The sequence below is a fragment of the Scomber scombrus genome, chromosome 10 (genome assembly GCF_963691925.1).
Source record: "Scomber scombrus chromosome 10, fScoSco1.1, whole genome shotgun sequence".
NCBI lineage: Eukaryota > Metazoa > Chordata > Actinopteri > Scombriformes > Scombridae > Scomber > Scomber scombrus.
Window position 1 is genome coordinate 11,744,624 of NC_084979.1, and position 18,149 is coordinate 11,762,772.

At 38.8% G+C, this 18,149-nt stretch overlaps 1 protein-coding gene across 1 annotated transcript; it reads left to right on the forward strand.

The window, feature by feature from the left end:
- The first annotated feature begins 933 nt into the window (after positions 1-933).
- LOC133988186 (probable G-protein coupled receptor 153) lies at positions 934-17,929 on the forward strand. Its single transcript, XM_062427744.1, has 5 exons — positions 934-1,307; positions 5,097-5,526; positions 11,105-11,294; positions 14,606-14,790; positions 17,090-17,929. The coding sequence occupies exons 1-5, from the start codon at positions 934-936 to the stop codon at positions 17,927-17,929; spliced, it is 2,019 nt and encodes a 672-aa protein (XP_062283728.1).
- The last annotated feature ends 220 nt before the right edge of the window (positions 17,930-18,149 follow it).

Here is an 18,149-nt window from a genome sequence, read left to right on the forward strand (position 1 = left end):
GATCAATTATTTAGTCCATGGAAAATGCTCATGCCAGTTCTGGATTCTGGAAGCTAACATCTTTGAATTGCTTATTTTGTCTAATCAATGAAAATATATAAAATTTGATGTTATGATAGAATGATAGAAAAAACAGAAATGCATAAATCCTCACATTTGAGAAGCAGGAACCAGCAAATGTTTTTGCATGTTTGCCTGATAAATGACGGAGCAAAATCACACTCAATTAATTTTTCACTGATTGCCAACTTGATCAACTAATTGTTTCAACACCAATTATAACCTTTCCCGAAATGGTATATATTTCAGGATGGTCCTATTTGAATTGCATGTGTTTTGTTCATTTCCTGTATCATTTTGGTAAAGGGTCTGGGTTCACTTTGCTTTTCTGTAAAATAGTATTTGCAAAATGACAGTAGCTTTTGTTGTGCTCTGTCATGACGTTGCTTTGAAAATAAGCCTGATCACTGTTCTGTCTTAACCATGTGAAATGCATGACGTTTTAGTATTAACAGTAATAGTTAGAGTTGTGATTAACATAACACTATTAGTTCACTGGGATGAGGGATCATGTAGGATGAAGGATTATTGTGAGTTGGACTGACTAATATAATTCTCATTACATCCTCTCTTCCTCTGTTTCTGATTACTGTCCCTGCCTTTTTTCTCCTCCCCCCCCCCCCCCCTTCAGGCAACAGGCCCCGATCTGCCATCCTCTCCCGCTAACATCCCGTTGTGTTGCACCACTACCATGTCCTCTCCCCACTGTGCCCATCCCATGGAGAATGCACGCCCACTCAGATAGGATGCCTGCCTCGTCCGACACCCTGCACCCCCTCCTGCCCATCACCACCTCCTCCTTCTCCTCACGTGTACCTGCTCTTGCCAACAGTTCCTTGCGGCCTCCCAGGCTCTGCCTTGCCCCGCTCCAACATGGTGGATGAGGTGACCACCATGAAGGATGACGTCATCAACGCCAACACGCTGCCTTGGCTGGTCTGCTCGGGCGTGTCCATCCTGGCCAACACATGGAGCATCCTTAGCGTCAGTGCCAAGCAGAAAAAGTGGAAGCCACTGGAATTCCTCATCTGCACACTGGCAGGCACGCACATCCTCAACATGGCCATCCCCATCACCATGTACTGTGTCATAACGTTGCGCCGCCAGCATTCGACCTACGAGTGGAACGAGGGTTTGTGCAAGGTGTTTGTTTCCACCTTCTACACTCTCACATTGGTCACCTGCTTCTCTGTCACCTCGCTCTCTTATCACCGCATGTGGATGGTACGCTGGCCTGTAAACTACAGGTAAGACCTCTGATTCTGTTGTTACACACTAACTTCTTTTATCTATCCAGATTATACCACCAAAGATCATTTTGCATTAGTTTGTTTAGGTTTTAGGATATCTGAGATGTCTGCTTACAAAATAAGTGGATGAAATTTTGTTTGTGGTGCTCATAGCATTAACATTTTTCAGAGACAATTTCTGTTATGTTGAATAAATCAAAGACCTTGCTCTGAACTATATTCTCTTGACAGTGTGTTCTTTGCCATTGCATGATTGACCAATATAGAAAAGAGGATATATATATATATATATATATATATATATATATATTATTTTTTAACTCCCTTTAACATGTGTCTGCACATTCCATCAAACATATTTTATCATACATAATATTCTGTGTCCTGTATGGAGGTTTTTCATATGCTGTGTGTTTTACTGTGCTAGACACACAATGAAACCAATGGAATGAAAGTTAAACAGTTTTGTTTAAACATACTTTTTAGATTCTGCTCAGGCTATAGTACTTTCATATATATATATATATGTGTGTAAACTTCCTAGCAAAAGAGTTTGTAAGATGATATTTTGAATGTCTGACCTCCTGCAGGGCTTTCCATAAACACACCGCCTGCCAAAACCACCTTGAAGTACAACATTCTGGCATTTAAGCTGCAAATTTCATGCCTCTCACTGCATCTCTGAACAGATTCCTCTGATGGGATGGGGACACTGTTTAGATTAGTGTCACTTCTGAGCTTGTTTACCTCAGTTTTTGAGAGGGTTGCTCTGCATCAGGTGAAATCTCTCTCCTGCCAACGCATCTGCTGGTTGCAGTTATTTGGGGTAACACCATATAAAACCATCTAGACTGAGCATCTGCCAGCTCTAGCTTCCAGCTTCAGATGGCTCCTCACAACAAGTGTTATTACAAAGTAGCACTGAATAATAAAAATCAGGTTCACCTCACATTAACAGGCAGCACCCTGTTGCAGTAACACCATTCTGGTCTTGTTAGGCACCCAAGACATCTGCTGTTCACACATAATCAGATGTTCTGAGCAACATTGGTGCTTCCTTTATGCTATTTATATCTGTATTTAGGGATAAACCAGTGCTGCTTAAACATTAAAAATGAAAATGATTATTAATCAACAGCAGCTATTATTTTGTTTTAATAAGATCCAGTGTTTTGGCTATTGTTTGATTAGAAGATTTCACTTTTACAAACACATTTAATGAGAAAATCACGTCATTATGTTGGCATTTATCTTACTTCATTATCACAAAAGAGGAGAAAGTTTTGTTTGTATTTCTACATTTGATTCCAACATCAGGGATTTTGTTATATGTCTTTGATTTTGGCCTGGTATTTTATTTGCAACGATACATGACAATAGCTTCACAGTGATGAATCTAAAAACACATTTGCAGCTGTATGACATCTCACCTTGAAGCACACCTCAAAGGTCTTGGCTTTGGTGCAACCCAGCTGTTATTCATGGCTATGCAGATCTTCATTTTCTGGTCATCAGGCGCGGAACAATGATTTGCAGATGAATGCATTTCTGGAGCAAATACTGTGGCAAATAAAGGCATAGCGCACATGAGTTCAGTATTCATTTTGTGGGTTATTGAAATGGTAGAGAAAGTGATGCTGTGGCTTATGTTGCCTTGCTTTATCTTCCCAGCTGAACAACGAGAAGTGATTGTACTTCCTGTGGCATAATATCTGCAGATGCTCAGCATACAGTCAGCTCGGCCAATTTTTCAGCTTCATGCAGATAAGCAGACGTTCAAATAAGATATGCAAACTTCCTTTTAAATCTATGCTCAGTCTTGCTATCTGTATTGCTAGAGCAGCTGTCACTATTGGCTGATGCCCACACAGTGATATCAGACTTTACACAAACGCTTTTATCTCCTTCGTCTGTTCTCTCACTCATCAGACTATACTCTCTATCATCTCCTGTCTGGAAACACTGACCTTCTTCTCAGCAGCTCCTCTTCTTGTTTTCAAGTCACTTTGAACAACGATAAGGTGAAGTGATTGCTCAGGTGATGCACCGTGTAATTGCTGTTCATCTTTCATTTAAATCGCTCCACGTTTGCCGTGCTGAGCTAGCATGGCTGCCTTGTTTCTGACATTAACACACACTGAAGGCCTGAATTATGAATTCCAACCTTGTACTTCGGCAGCTGTTCTCATCACCCTGCTCTCACTATCTCTTAGGAGCTTATTCCCTTGCAACGCTCTCTCTTTCTGGTAATAGATTCAAGCAGCTTGGTGATGTAACCTCCCCATCATATGTACCCCAGGTATATTCAGGAAAGGCTAGCATTATTACTCACAGTGACAACAAGACCTACTTGTCTTTGCACAAAGCCACAGTGCAAACATAGAGGCTACTGCAGAACCCTTTTTGCCACTCTTATTGTGTCAGTGCATGTAAGCTAAAGCATTATGAGATACAAATATCTTTAAACTATGTTTTGTACCTTTTAGAATGTGGTAGGATTTATTCTATATCTAAACAGTGTTTCTCCAGATGATTTTAATGAGAGGAAGAAGAGGATAGGCGACATGTGCTCTGCTTCTCTGGAGGGAGACAGAATAAGGTTTCTGCCAAAACTGCTCCCGGACAACTGACACTAAACAGACAATTTAATGTATTCCTTTGCAACATACATGAAGCAGGAGAGGTACGTTTATGTAAACTGTAGCACTCTCTCCATGAGCTATTATATGAGATATTATATACACTTTTAAAGGGAGTCAATTTATAGATGCTGGACTGAATTGAATTTAAATTCAAACGTTTGCCTCTTTATTGAGGCAATGTAATAGACTGTATCTATTCTAAAAGTTAAAAATGATTTGCCTCTATAAATGATTTGTTGCTAATGACTTGAACTGCTCAGCACTACGTGAGGTGCAAATGGTTTTTTGCAGGATATCGCAGTCTTTCGTCAAGTTTTCGAAAATCAGAACACCAGTCACCACCTGCCGTATTTTTAGATGTACAGTACATGTACTCTTGCAAACCTTTAAAAGTGCCACACTGCCAGAGGACACAAACACATTCAGCAAATTGCTTGACTGTAACAATTACTTGGAGGTGAGAGAAAATGGAAATCCCTTTGCACTGTAATAGACCTAGATGATAAATAGACCGAAGGATGTGAAAAGCACTGTGAGATTGTGCTTTTTTAACTTATATGTCCCAAGTGCAGATCTGCCATTTTGTGGCATTTACAGTATTCGGACATAGCTTAGGTATGGAGTAGTTTTACAAGGGTTCTTTCTGTTGACTCTCTCAGCAGCATATTTCTTCACTATTATTCTGCTCCTTAGAAATATTTTAATTAGAAGACTGATGGAGGAGACTAACCATACTGTCAGACTGTTATTAGTGTCACATTTGAATTATTTGATGCAACATTCTGAGTTGGTGATCCGTAAGCTGTTATAATTACTATAAGGGGTCCTCCTTTCACCATCAATTTTGTCTTGTCTAAGGTATGAACATGTTTGTTATGTCGGCAAGTCATATATTTCTTTCTTTTTTGTTTGTTCCTGGCTTTACTTGATGAAAACTGCAAATACCTTCAGTATAAGTAACACAAGCGTTAAGACTTTAACACAGTTTGTGTTAGTACTATCAGAACATTTGAGATCCATCAGTATCAGTCAAGGTTCTCCTGTTAAGACTCAAGGCCTATTCTTATGAGCTATAAGACATACACAGCAGAAACATTCAACTGAACTTGCTTTGTGCTTAAATGTGTTGTTGTTCTTCTTCCAGGTTGAGTAACACCAAGAAGCAGGCGGTGCACACAGTGATGGGTATCTGGATGGTATCATTCATCCTGTCTACGCTTCCAGCAGTGGGCTGGCACGACACCATCGACCGCTTCTACACCTCTGACTGTCGATTTATTGTGACTGAGATCGGCCTGGGCTTTGGCGTTTGCTTTCTGCTGCTGATTGGCGGGAGCGTGGCCATGGGTGTGATCTGTATCGGCATTGCTCTCTTTCAGACCTTCTCCATTCAGGCGGGCCACAATGCTGACAAGAACAAGTTTAATGTCCCCACCATAGTGGTGGAGGATGCCCAGGGGAAGCGCAGATCATCCATTGATGGATCAGAGCCTCTCAAGACGTCACTGCAGATCACTTACCTGATCAGTGGCATTGTGTTCATCTATGACTTCCTGACTGGCTTCCCCATACTGGTGAGTTCACTGCTTAAACATGACTGAAAGTCATGATGGAGCTGATGTCATATGTCTGCCATATCATCAAATATGAGGCATATATGTTAGACCTCTGGATCAGTTGTGGCTGAGTGCGTATGCTTTCAGGCATTCATTAGTGTTTTGTAAGAGTTTTCTGGTGTACACGTTGCCCCAGTGTGTGACTCTCATGTCTTATCATGACATTTGATTCACAGAACATCTGTTTTTCTGAAAGCTAAATCCCTAGTGATCTTTCAAGGTCATTTACCAACATTGCCAGATGTTTTGTAGGTATTTTTAATAACTCTCAAAGACTTTTCTGCCCATTTAGATTTAAAAATAGTACATTTTCTGCAAAATAAAAACTATTTTTAACTTGTTTTTCTCAAGTTGTGACTGTATTTGCTAATTCAAACAAAGAGCTGCAAGTAACATAAAGAAACAGGAAAATATAAATGCATTATCATATATATAGAAATATAACTCACATCCCTCTTAAAAAACAGGCACACAAATACACCAACAGCAAGTTTAGGCTGATGGCAGCCATATTTGTGAACTCTTCATCATCCACTCTGTTTATTTAGGGTAAGAGAGTGTTAATAGAGTTGGTACTAGTGAGACAAAGACAGTGCACAGGGCTGCTTAGGGTTAAAATGTAAAAGAATGTTTTGAAGGTGGAGTTAGCACACTGTAGCTCCTGTTACCATACCATGCTGATTTATTATTTACATAAACTTCAATGTTTCTTCACATCTGGGGCTGTAAGTAGGTCAGACTAAGTGCTTATGGATGGTGTGAGTGTTTTTATATATGGTCTATGGTATGTTTCTACTGGAGGTACAGGTTACAGATTAGCACTGGGATCATCTTCCTCCTGTAGTTTTACAGGGAACAGGGAGTGTAACTTCCCTGTTTTTCCTGGGGGGAAACTAATCATTCAAGTACATCAGGAGCAAGCTCTGTTTCTATGTGATACCATTTGGTTTGCAAATTCTACCCTCAGGATCTCATTCATTTTTAAACGAGTCAATTCATTGGTTTTCTATGCAGCCTGTAGAAAGCTCAAGGCTCATTGTTTGTGACGCAGCCAAATCAGCCATCCTGGCATCTTAAAAGCAAGTCACCATGGTAGAGTTCTTTCCATAAGGGAAATGTACTTTGACAGTTTTTCTGGTTGTTATAGCAAGCACCCTCCGCTCATGTTTAAACCACCTCAATTATAGTCGAGGTTTTGTTAAATGTGGGTTGACTCATATATGATAGCACTATTTTAATTCTAAGTGGGAGAACATTATTTGTATGAAAGTGCCTCAGCCTCAGTTTATTTACAATACATCGCCTCAGTCCTGTTAGTATTTGTACAAATAACCATCTGTTAGTCGTCATTTTGACATTAAACAAAGCCTTTTTTTTAAATTAAGTGTTGTAAACCTGAGGCAAGCCATGCAGAAACTCCTGCACTAAGCGCTGCTGTGTGCACACGCCTTTTAATGCTGAAATCAGAAGCACACAGCAAGATAACTAGTAATTCTGCATATAATTATAGGAGAAATATGGTATTCATACTTTAATGATCGTATTAACATGCATGGATATTATTGTTTGCTAATTTTGGGAGAAACACTTGAAGAACCCACCTCAAATGGACACATTTTTGGGACATTAATGTTTACATAAGTGATAATAACCTTGGACAGCAGCATGCTTCAAAGAAACATTGAAGAACAAAATCATTTAAATGATTACTTTAAAAATGCTGTTTTTTTGTTCAATTGAGTATTGTTTTCTATTACAATACAATACTTTCTTTTAAAAGTGTCTCACTGGAATCATTTTTCTTGTGAAGTGTCTCCAAGAAAAATGTCCTTGAGGATATAATAACACCTTGCAGGTCTTGGCTTTTAAAGTGATCTTAAATTAGGCTTAAAGTTATGCTTCTGGTTTCCTGTGGGATTATCCAAATCTGCTGCCATTTGCCAGTGTCTGCCCATCAAGAGCTGAGCTACAAGAAACCTTCCCAAAACTGCTTCCCTGTCTCAATCCTACAACAAAAAGGGTCTCTTTTATAATCAGCTGACAAATGCATTGCTTTTGTGCCCTTTTGCCTCTACCTGACACTTAACATGTTACCAATATTATCATCTTTGTGAAAGACTATTTTTCTCATGACAAAAAAATGATTTGCCAGAAATTGTCCCTTGCCTTTCAACAAGGAATATGATGGGTCCTGGCTAGATTTGAGGAGATGGTGGAACATTATAGTCTGTGTTAAAAATATATTTGAAAATAGTGAATACTAAATGGACTCTGTTATTAAATCCTTGCTGGTAAGAGCAATTAGTCAGCACTGATGAGCTCATGGGTCTTTAGGCACCACAGCTGCTGTTTTTAGCTGGTTTTTCAGAGCAAGGGGAAATGATTTTTATGAATGAATGAATTTCAGTGAAAGATGAAACATGAGTAAGGGATATACTACAATTTCTTTGGATAATTCCTTTAATAATGTTGTTTTAAATGGTGTGTGTGTGTTATATTTTTACTTGTAAGATTTAACAACACCACTCCTCTATACTGAGATGTTTGAGTTCAGGATCAGAGTTGAAACTTCTTCTGGCTTCATAAACAGAGAGTTAATTTGAAAAGACAGCAGTGTATTACTTTTGCAACACGATCCTATTGTGTATATCTGTATTTGCATACATAACGGTAAGGGGAGTGCAGTGCTGATGAAAGATCATATTTCCAGTGCAGTAACAGAAACAACAAAAGGTCTCCTAGTCATCTTTATGACCTGATGTAATGAGCTATTTAAATGCATGGGAAGCTGTAACACACATACAAACTGATGTGCACAATTGTTTTCAATTCTACAGTGTTACACAGAGATATATACTGAGGAATAAGACTATGATCAGAAGAGAACACAATATCCACACTGTTGGAAAATCTTTACAGATGCTAAAGAAAGAAACAAATAAGAAATAAATTGATTGTATGAGCATACACTCAAAAATTGGCCGATGAGTTGATATACTACTTGGGAAAAAATTATGCTTATACATAAACATTTTTATATGACAGTGAAAGCTGTTACAGGACTTTTTTTTTCTAAACAGTGACTATAATATATTTGATTTCTGGAGGATGGACTGTAAAAAAAAAAAAAAAGTTGCTTCAAATAATCTCAGTTTAGTTTGAGGTAATATGATGATGATGATGATGATGATGATGACAAGTAAACATTACTATGTCGTGGTAAAATTCATCATGATTCAGGTCATTTGATGCCACTTTGCTAAAGATTCTGCCATGAATTTATAAGCTATACGAGTAAATATTTAACTGTATTGGAAACATTGTTTGAAACACGGCACACAGTTGAAACATACTAATGATAACTTCACCACTCATTAGCAATTTGCTGTCTAAAAAACCAAAGACAGTACTTGCCAGTGGAAAATACATCAGCTATAACAGCATTATAGCCTGGTAGCCAGGAACACTGTGCAACTGTAATGTACTCAAACTGTTCTTATGAGGGGTATTTTATAAGGGTACATCCAGTCATATTCTATTTTGCACTAAATGTCAACAAATCCCACGAGAAGACCAAAAGCAGCAGTGAACTGATCCTTCTAATAAGTACTGTCAGTGTGTCCAAAGTCTGATATACTGTAGCTTATTCTTCTGTGCCATAGAACTATTAACACATACATTAGCCACATTGTTGGACTGGGTCTAAAAATAGTCCTTGACAAATACATTATTTACTGCTGTTTAAGTTATTTTTGCTAAAAACTGCAGTGCTATGCCATTTTATGAAATTCTTGAAGATTTTAAAAAGCAAAGTGTATAGTTATTACCATTTAAAAAAAACAAACAAACAAACTTCTGTAGGAACAAGCTTGGGACATTGGAATGTATTGAGAAATGTAGTAACATGTTGGTGCTTTTCATCAATAACTAAAATATAGAATAACTCCAGCCTTACTCTCAAACTCTTATCTAGGGTTCACATTCAATCATTGTGCTCTCCAGATGAAAAGATGCTACAAATCTGCAAGTGAGGTGTTCTGAGGGAAACCTGTTTACCTGCATTGTCTTTGGTTCGCTTGGCAGTTTTTAAAAGGTGGTTGGCTCAGTAGACAAACAAGTTGAGTCTCTGCAATTTCATCAACAGGTAATGAGTCTGAGTTAATCAATCTGATCAGTGTCATAGCTCAGTGCATGATTAGGCACTCAACCTGTCAACTTCAATGATCAGATAATGTACTCATTGCTTCAACGAGGTAGATGACCCATATTAGCTCTAATGCTTATTAAAAGGAGTTGAACCCAAACCAAAGTCACCTTTCATTCCATTAAGGGGCAGTTCAGTTGCTGTTATTAAATGCGACTAATTTCATTCAGTTTCATCCAATGGCTGCCAAAATCATTAATGCTTGAAAACACAATTACACAATATCTTAATATATTATTATTATTATTATTATTATTATCATCATGTAGTGGCAACCTGTACATGAACTCTTTGCTTTGGTGCATGACAGATTGTTTATGTAGCTATGGATATTAATGGAATTTGCATATACCTCTGTTAATTCTTCAGGTTTGTTCTTACATTGTTGTATTCTGTAAACACCATGAATGGGGCCTGGATTTTCTTTTTGTTACACAATATAGAATATTTAATGCATCATATCAGCTCCTTTTTGGATTGGAAGTCTTCGTGCTCCAGTAGATTCATTTGACATTAAGGTTATATAATCAATGTTGGAGCTTAATCATGATGTGGCTGTACATTGTATCTCACTTACTTTGAACTTAGCTTAACTTCAGGGGCTTTTCAAGTGAGGGGAGTGGAAAAATAAGACCATTGTATATGTGCACTGCATAATCACATTTACTATAATACACTATAGGACCGGATCTGAGTGTGCATCACTTATTATGTTGTGCCGAGTGCCCAATGATTAAACAGTGTCATAGTTTCCAAAATGCTGGATCTGAAATGAAATCATTTCGGGCTCTTTTTGTTGCTGGTATTCTTAGTGACTTAGAGAAGTAATGTGATACCTATTGTGGTTTTATCTCATAATTATATAATATTATGCAGAACTTTGTTTATTGTTTGCTGCTACCATTTGGTCCCTGACCTGTTGGGCAGCTGTTTCACATTGCCAGTGCGAGCTGTCACATTTTCTTGTTGACGCTGAGAACACTAGTATATAAAGCAGAAACATGAAACACTCCAATTTAATCACCTGTGATGGGACATACCAACACCTACAGACTTTGTTTAATAGACATAATCCATTACACAGTCTGATGGTACTATAGAATGTAGAAAAATACAATGTCCTCAAGTCACCAATCCATGATTGGGATTAAGTGCCTTGCTGAAGGACAACTCAGCAGTGTTAGAAAGCAATGCTGTAGTTCGCATATGGGTCATGTCTTAGAGCATTTAGTGTTTGCATTAACTGTGTTTCAGACTATGTAAACAGCATCTTTGTGATTCTGCTTTTGTTTACTGGCCTGTTGTTTCTAACCCCTCTCTGACCCCGCACAGGTGGTGAGCTTTGCCAGTCTGAAGTTCGACCGCTCCTACGACTGGATGGTGTTGTGTGTGCTGTGGTGCTCCATCGCCCAGTCCATCCTGCTACCCATGTTCCTCTGGGCTTGTGACCGCTATCGGGCTGACATCCGCATGGTGTGGGAGAAATGCGTCGCCATTATGTCCAATGATGACGTGGATGAGGGTAAGCCACTGTCAGGCGTTTCCCTCCCATCTTCCCTCTTCCTCCTTCCTCTTCCTCTACCTGATAATGTTAATGTTGGTGACAATTCCTGTTTCCTAAGACGGCTCAGCAGAGACTGCTAGAAGAAAGAGTAGAGTTTTTCCTGTTGTATTGGGACAAGCACAAACTGAATTTGGTAAATGTGCGAAGGTTGACTGTTGCAGTCACTGTTTAAAGATAATATTCTATTTATTCATCTTTTTATGTAGTTCTCTATGTGGATAATTTGCTTACATTAGTTTTCAAAATTAAGTGACTGTAAAACACTTGGCACGACTCTTTGAATTCAAGGTTTGGACAGAGAAAATAATGTTGAAAAGAACTCGGCACTGTCTTTGGCCATAGGAATTACACTGACAAATGTGATTCATCAACCTGAATAGTTTTGTGTCTTAGCCTTGGGACAAGTTGTACTGGGGAAATTGTGAGTAGCAATGTTGCAGAAGGGAAACATATGTTAGTACCAAGCTGAGTTTAAGGCCTGATGTTTGATAGAGATCTTCAACTCTGGTCCTTGATTTACAGCATAGTGTCACCTCTGTGATTTACAGTCTTCTTAAGTGAATTTAATTGCATCGCATTTGTGCATTAGGAACTGAATCATGCTGTAATTGACGTTACCCATTTTAAAAATTGAATTATAAAAGAATTCAGTACAAAAGTGACCTCATAAAATTGTTGGACATCCATAAAAGCCAGTTAACGTCAAAGATTTGTGACAAGAAAATCAAACATTTCAGAATGTTGGAGAGAAAAGGTGCAGTTCTGTGTACTGGTCTTTCTTAGAGCGTCTGAAGATAACTCATGCTGTCACATCACAACATATCACAGAGAACATGTGTCAGCAGCCTGGATACATTTCTGTAGCCAATCAAAAGACAGCACATTATACAGTAATATGGCTGAAGTTTGGACAATTGAAAGGTGGACTTCTTTTTTTCTTGTCACCAGCCACTCACTAAAACAATAGCTATTTTTGGGAAATATCATTTTACTTAGACCTTCTCTTGTGACAGAAGACTCAGTAACTGTAAGCTTGCATTCTCACCTGAATCCTAGGTTTATCATAAGTCACTCTCCGCAGCACTTCTAGATGTCAAAACCAGCAAGAGACTTAAGAAATCTATGAAGTTAAAGAAAGAAATCTATAAACCTGGTTTCTACCTCATGGTGCTGGTTGACTCAGGATTACTGCAGCTTTAAATCATCACCCTCAATGATTGTTTGCCTTGGTGCTCTAAAAACATGATATCAGAAACTGTCATGCTACAGAATTATTGTTTTAGAAACATTAAACAGTCTGTGTTAGTCCCTTTGTTCTTGGCTTGTGTCCTATCTTTGATCTAAATTGGCTCCATGGTATAAAACAGGATGACCCTCAAATTTGCATGTTGTAAAATATTGGAATTGGCTTAAAAATGCAAACTTAGCTTTTTGAAGTCATTAATTGAAGGTATTTATCCCTATTTTGGGGAACATGGACATCCACCCTGGGCTTTAGACCAGAGTAAAAAAATAAATGTAAAAGAAATGTATCTATAAAAATGACAGTGAATTATCATAAAAAATAATTTCTTATTTTCATCCTACTTAGAGGGACATATTTAACCTTTGGTTAAGTTATCGCAGAGTGGTTAAAAACTTTTTACAAGAGCAATCATGATTTAATCTTTTGGATGTCTGTACATGTTTCTTCTTTGTTGTAGTCTGAGGTCTGAAATCAGTGGTCAAATGTTATCATGTGACCTATCATGTGACCTTTATTGTCAGAAGATGAAACTGAAGTTACAAGTGTCTGTGTAATATATAGCTTTCTATACTAAAATATATCCTTCTGTGTTTTTGTATGTGGTTTGTATTTTAAAAAATGCTTTTGCTTTACCGTGCTGTGAGATTGATGTCTATACAAAAAAAAGAAGAAATATTGCTGGACAAAGGACATACTTACCTTGCAGCACTTTTTTCACTTCAATGCATTGAAACTGGGCAATCTTCCTCTAAAATGCCCTGGCATGAGAGGATGATAATATAAATGGTTCCCTATTCACTCGTTGGGAGCCAGAGTGAAACTGGAATGCTTGTACTAAAGCTGAAAAGCACTTTCATGTCATTATGATGGTCATATTTCCCTCAAGTCACAATGGTATACACCCATGTTTTTCTGAAATAGGTATAAAATTACTTCGTTTTTATATATATTTATGTTCATTTTTAGTTTTGTTTATTTTTTGTTTTAATTTATTTTATTTGTTTTAGATTATTGTGACTTATAGAGAAAAATACTGTATCTTTTAAGGTAGTCTTATACTAATTAAATTGCTCTTAGTCAATAACCGAGGAATAGATAAAAGAGACTTCAGTTTTTCATCACAGAAATATAGATGTATTCCAAGGGGAGGGAACATGAAAGATATCACCAAGGAATCACAGACACTTTAACCAAATTTGGTCCCGAAATTAGGTCACATGATAATCACAGAAAGGCTTCTGAATTGAGTCCATGACCAGATCTCAACTATTCTTGCAAACTGATGACAGCATGAACCGTCTGTCTTCTTTTTCTTCTATTGGCACTGTTTAAACTCAACCCAATCTGAATCCCTTCTTTCCTCTTTGTAACCCTCCGAACCTTTGATCCTCTCCTTCTTGACACCCTCCCCGATAACTGCTCGTTGTCCAGCAGGAGCCACAAAACAACACAGGGCAGTCCATATTCTGTGTGATAATTAACACTGCCAGTTCTCTGCTTTTTTCCAGAGGGCTTGCCATGTATAACTCATCACAGTTGTATGTATAAGGATTGTTTCCTGTTTTTTCCAAAGCTACTGACTTGCATGCCGAGCTGCCTGTGCAAATAGCTGCCGTCATCTTTCATCTTTTGCCACACATTTTCCTCAAAATCAGCATTTTGCACCCATCTTCAATTGATCTTTAATGAACATGAATGCAGTAATTGGGAAAATAATGTAGTGGATGGGTTTTTGTACACTTTAAGATATTTTTGTATGATTTGGTTGGTTTCTGAACTCAAAACCAATCTGGGACCTTTGGATCTTCTTCCTAAACACTAAATTCTTCGATTTTTTTTTTTTACAGAACGATTTTTGATCTAAACTTAAATTCCTGAGCAGACCCGTAGGAAAAGTAAAAAAACTCAACCAGGCAGAGAACAATTGAACTTGTCTCTCTTATCTATTCGTCTGTCTGTCTGTCTGTCTTGTGTACTTCGTTGCTATCTAATCCTGACGCTCGTACTTTTCTGCACTTTGCAGAAAACAGCCAAGATGGAAGAATTCATGCCGACTTAATATATGACAGACCATATGACTATAGCTTGGCGCCTGAAATCGTGACGATAGACCGTAATGCCAAGTATGAGTTCTCAACCTTAGAAAGGGGGGTCCCGCAAGGGTATCCATTGAGGGAACAACAGGAAGATAGAATGCAGTATTTGCAGGTATATTTTTTATTGATTTTCTTCATTTCTTTTACTTGATCAATTTAACTACTTTGAATGACACTTTATTTCTAATGTGCATGGTGAAATGGCCTTTTGGGCCTTTATAGTATTTTGCTTGAATTTTCTGGAATCATAATTTTGTGATGCTATCTCTCCCAGATATGCCACATATTTTTTTGTCTTTTTTACGTGAGTGAGTCAAAATTATACTCTGGCTGACTAATGTTTGGTAAATATGACCATCGGCAGACCCATCAACATATTAGATGTGCTTCATTTATCACCTAGTGTGTCCTAGCCATGGACCAACAAGCAATTGACATTTTTACTGTGTCAGAGGGTAAGAGTTGAGTAAGTGACTTACCTTCTACATTTCAGGAATCCCTCAAAGTTTCAGGAAAGCACTATAAACATCTGCTCATGTTACCCAAAGGCATTGTGTCCATTGGATCCAGCATCCATCCCAGTCAGATGCAGAGCTATGAAATGCTCCTTTTCAGCCTGCATTAACTGCAAGAGCTTGTTCTAACCTGCAGCCTTCTAGGGCAACTCAACAAAAATGTCTTCTTTGATTCCACTACTGACTTAACTCTGTAAACTTCTAATTCTGGCAAAGCATCATATGAGTGATCAAATTTGATGAAAAATATTGATCACAGTGGCACTGATAAACAAAAAACACTTGCTGGACTTGGCCTGGAAGACTGCGGTGTGGATATGCAACTTTAGAAACAACTGATGCAATGCACACAATTTAAACTTACATTTTTGCAAAGCATCATAACACTGTGTCATCTTTGTCATAAATAGCTTAACAACTTAACAGGGGCTTCGGTTTTCTCAGTACAGCCTGCAACTCAAGCCCATATTACATTTACTAGAACAACTTGCTTATTGAATATCAAAAAATGTCAGTTTTTAAAATTTGGTATAAAATCCCAAACACCAATAATTATAAAGGGCATTTCAAAGACCAATGCTCCTACAGGATTGGATAAATATTTCATTTGAGTTTTTAAGAAGCCTTGATACAGAGATGTATACAGTAGCTATCACTTCATTAGACCAAATCATTACCTCATCCATTGTTTCTGTGTCCAATACACCTCTTCACATGACAGTAGATTCATTTGATCATAAAGTAATATTTAGCTGTGTTGTTCCTTGCTGTATATGTGTGCGATGGTGAAACAAATAAGGTGCATTTTTGATATCCGTTACAGGACGACTGGCTTAACATTCACATGATTTTTGTTGCTGCTGGAAGGGTTAAGGCCCAATTAGATCAACAAAACTCTTGTAGTCATTATTAAAGAGCACCTCCATTTGAGAAATGCTGTGGCACTTCTCAATTGGTTTGATGGCAGAATAAAGCCTCTTTGGCTTTATTGGTTTGTTTTCGGCATCTCTCTCTCTCTCCCTCCCTGTCTCCATCCTGCCAAGTCTGTCCTGCATTATAATTCATTCTAATGCTTGTGCTGCCCTCTGCTGTTCAGCCCTCCCACCTAACACACTCGTGCTACTGTATCGTCTGCTGTCTCATTTCTCTGAATTTACTAAAAGCCACCACAGGGGGGCAGGCTGATATCAATCTTGTGGCTCTTGATGTCACCTTGACGAACCCTCTCTCTCTTGCATAGTTGTCAGAACAGAATGGAATGTGAGTATAACATGTAGGAAACTATCAACCTTTAAAGTTTTCATTTCCACATAATGGAGGTGAATACTAGTTCAGTTATAAGTCTGTCAATGTACAGTGTCAGTCAAAAGTTTGTACACACATTCCCATTCACTTAAATGCGAAAGTGTGTCTAAACTTTAGACTGGTACTGCATGTTAGAATATTAAATGTTCATAGATGTCTGAGGGATTAATCAAAACAATAAGTAAAAGTAAAACATCTTGGACAAACAACTTATATGTGCTACATGTAGGATTTTCTACCAACACTACAGCTGAATCAGGGTACAAAGATACAATCAGTATAATCAAAGCTATGTCATCAGCCCAAATATTTGCAAAAGTCAGCTCATTAGGACAATTGCTTAATGAGTGCAAATCAGTCTTATCTCTAAAGTTACAGTATTCTATCACAGTGGCACTAGCAGCCACAACCTTGAAGAATCCTACATGTAAAACCCTTTATGATTAATAATGTAGTTGTGTTGCAGTCTATGATAATACATAATATGTTTCAATGCTTAGGCTTTTGATTCTGTGTTGCTGTAGAACTGTAGGTAAATGAAAATCAAAGTAATTTATAGATTGAAGGGTTCGGTCTGTGTCTTGCGTCCAGGTGCCCCCTACAAGAAGATACTCCCACGACGAAACCGACATGTGGACCAGCGACCGGATCCCCTCATACCTTCACCGATGGGGCTCCACCGAGGACATGATAGTGACTGCCCACTACAGCTCCACCTTGTCGCACCACGAGAGGCGCAGGAACAGCCTGGTCTCCTACCACGAGGAGAGCCACCATCATCATCACCCTCATCGCAAACGGCGACGCTCTGAGGATAGTATGCACTCCCTCAAGCACCTGCCACGCGTGGTTTGCGGGGGGGAGCGCTATGAGGACGAACTGCGGTGTTTCAGCCGCGATGAGGTGATCAATTATATAGATGAGACGCCACTGCCGAGCCCCAGGAAGAGCCCGCGGCGTACATCCACCATCTCACTTATACCCAATGTGTATGAACAGCACACAGTCATCCTTCCTCACTTTGCGCTCACAGACTTTGAGCGTGAGCCTCAAGCGCTCAGGCGGCTCTCAGAACATAAAAGGAGCCGGGGAAACTCGCCTGAAGGTTCACCCAAACCAGACAGACCTGCTGGAAAGAAGAGTCCTGGGGCTTGTGGCTCTGGTAAGGGGTGCCGGGAGCGCCTGCGAGATGCAAAACACCAGGGTGAAGTGGCCTCACCAGGGCGCAGCCAGCAGACTCCAGGGCACTCTGCTTGTAGGCCCAGGACAGGTGTTGGATACGGGGCCGGTGCTGGAGCTGACTGGGTGCATCAGAAGCACCTGAGCAAGGCTGAGAGTAAAGGAAGCACAAACAGTTTTGTAAGCACACCCTCGGCATCGTCCTCGGGATACATTACCTTTCACTCTGATTCTGTAGGCTCCACCACCTAAAAGCAAAGTTTTTCCACGTTAATATAGACTTTATTACTGAAGTTATCATAATGAAAACCACTGGAATATTGGTGGTTTTGGTAAAGTGACATCCTGGATTATTTGGCCTTTTTACTTGTGCCACTACTCTATTTTACTATACAGTATATGCCACCAATAAATAACTGTTATGCTAAATGGAGCTTTGGACATAATTTCTGAATGGGCCTAATGTTGATTT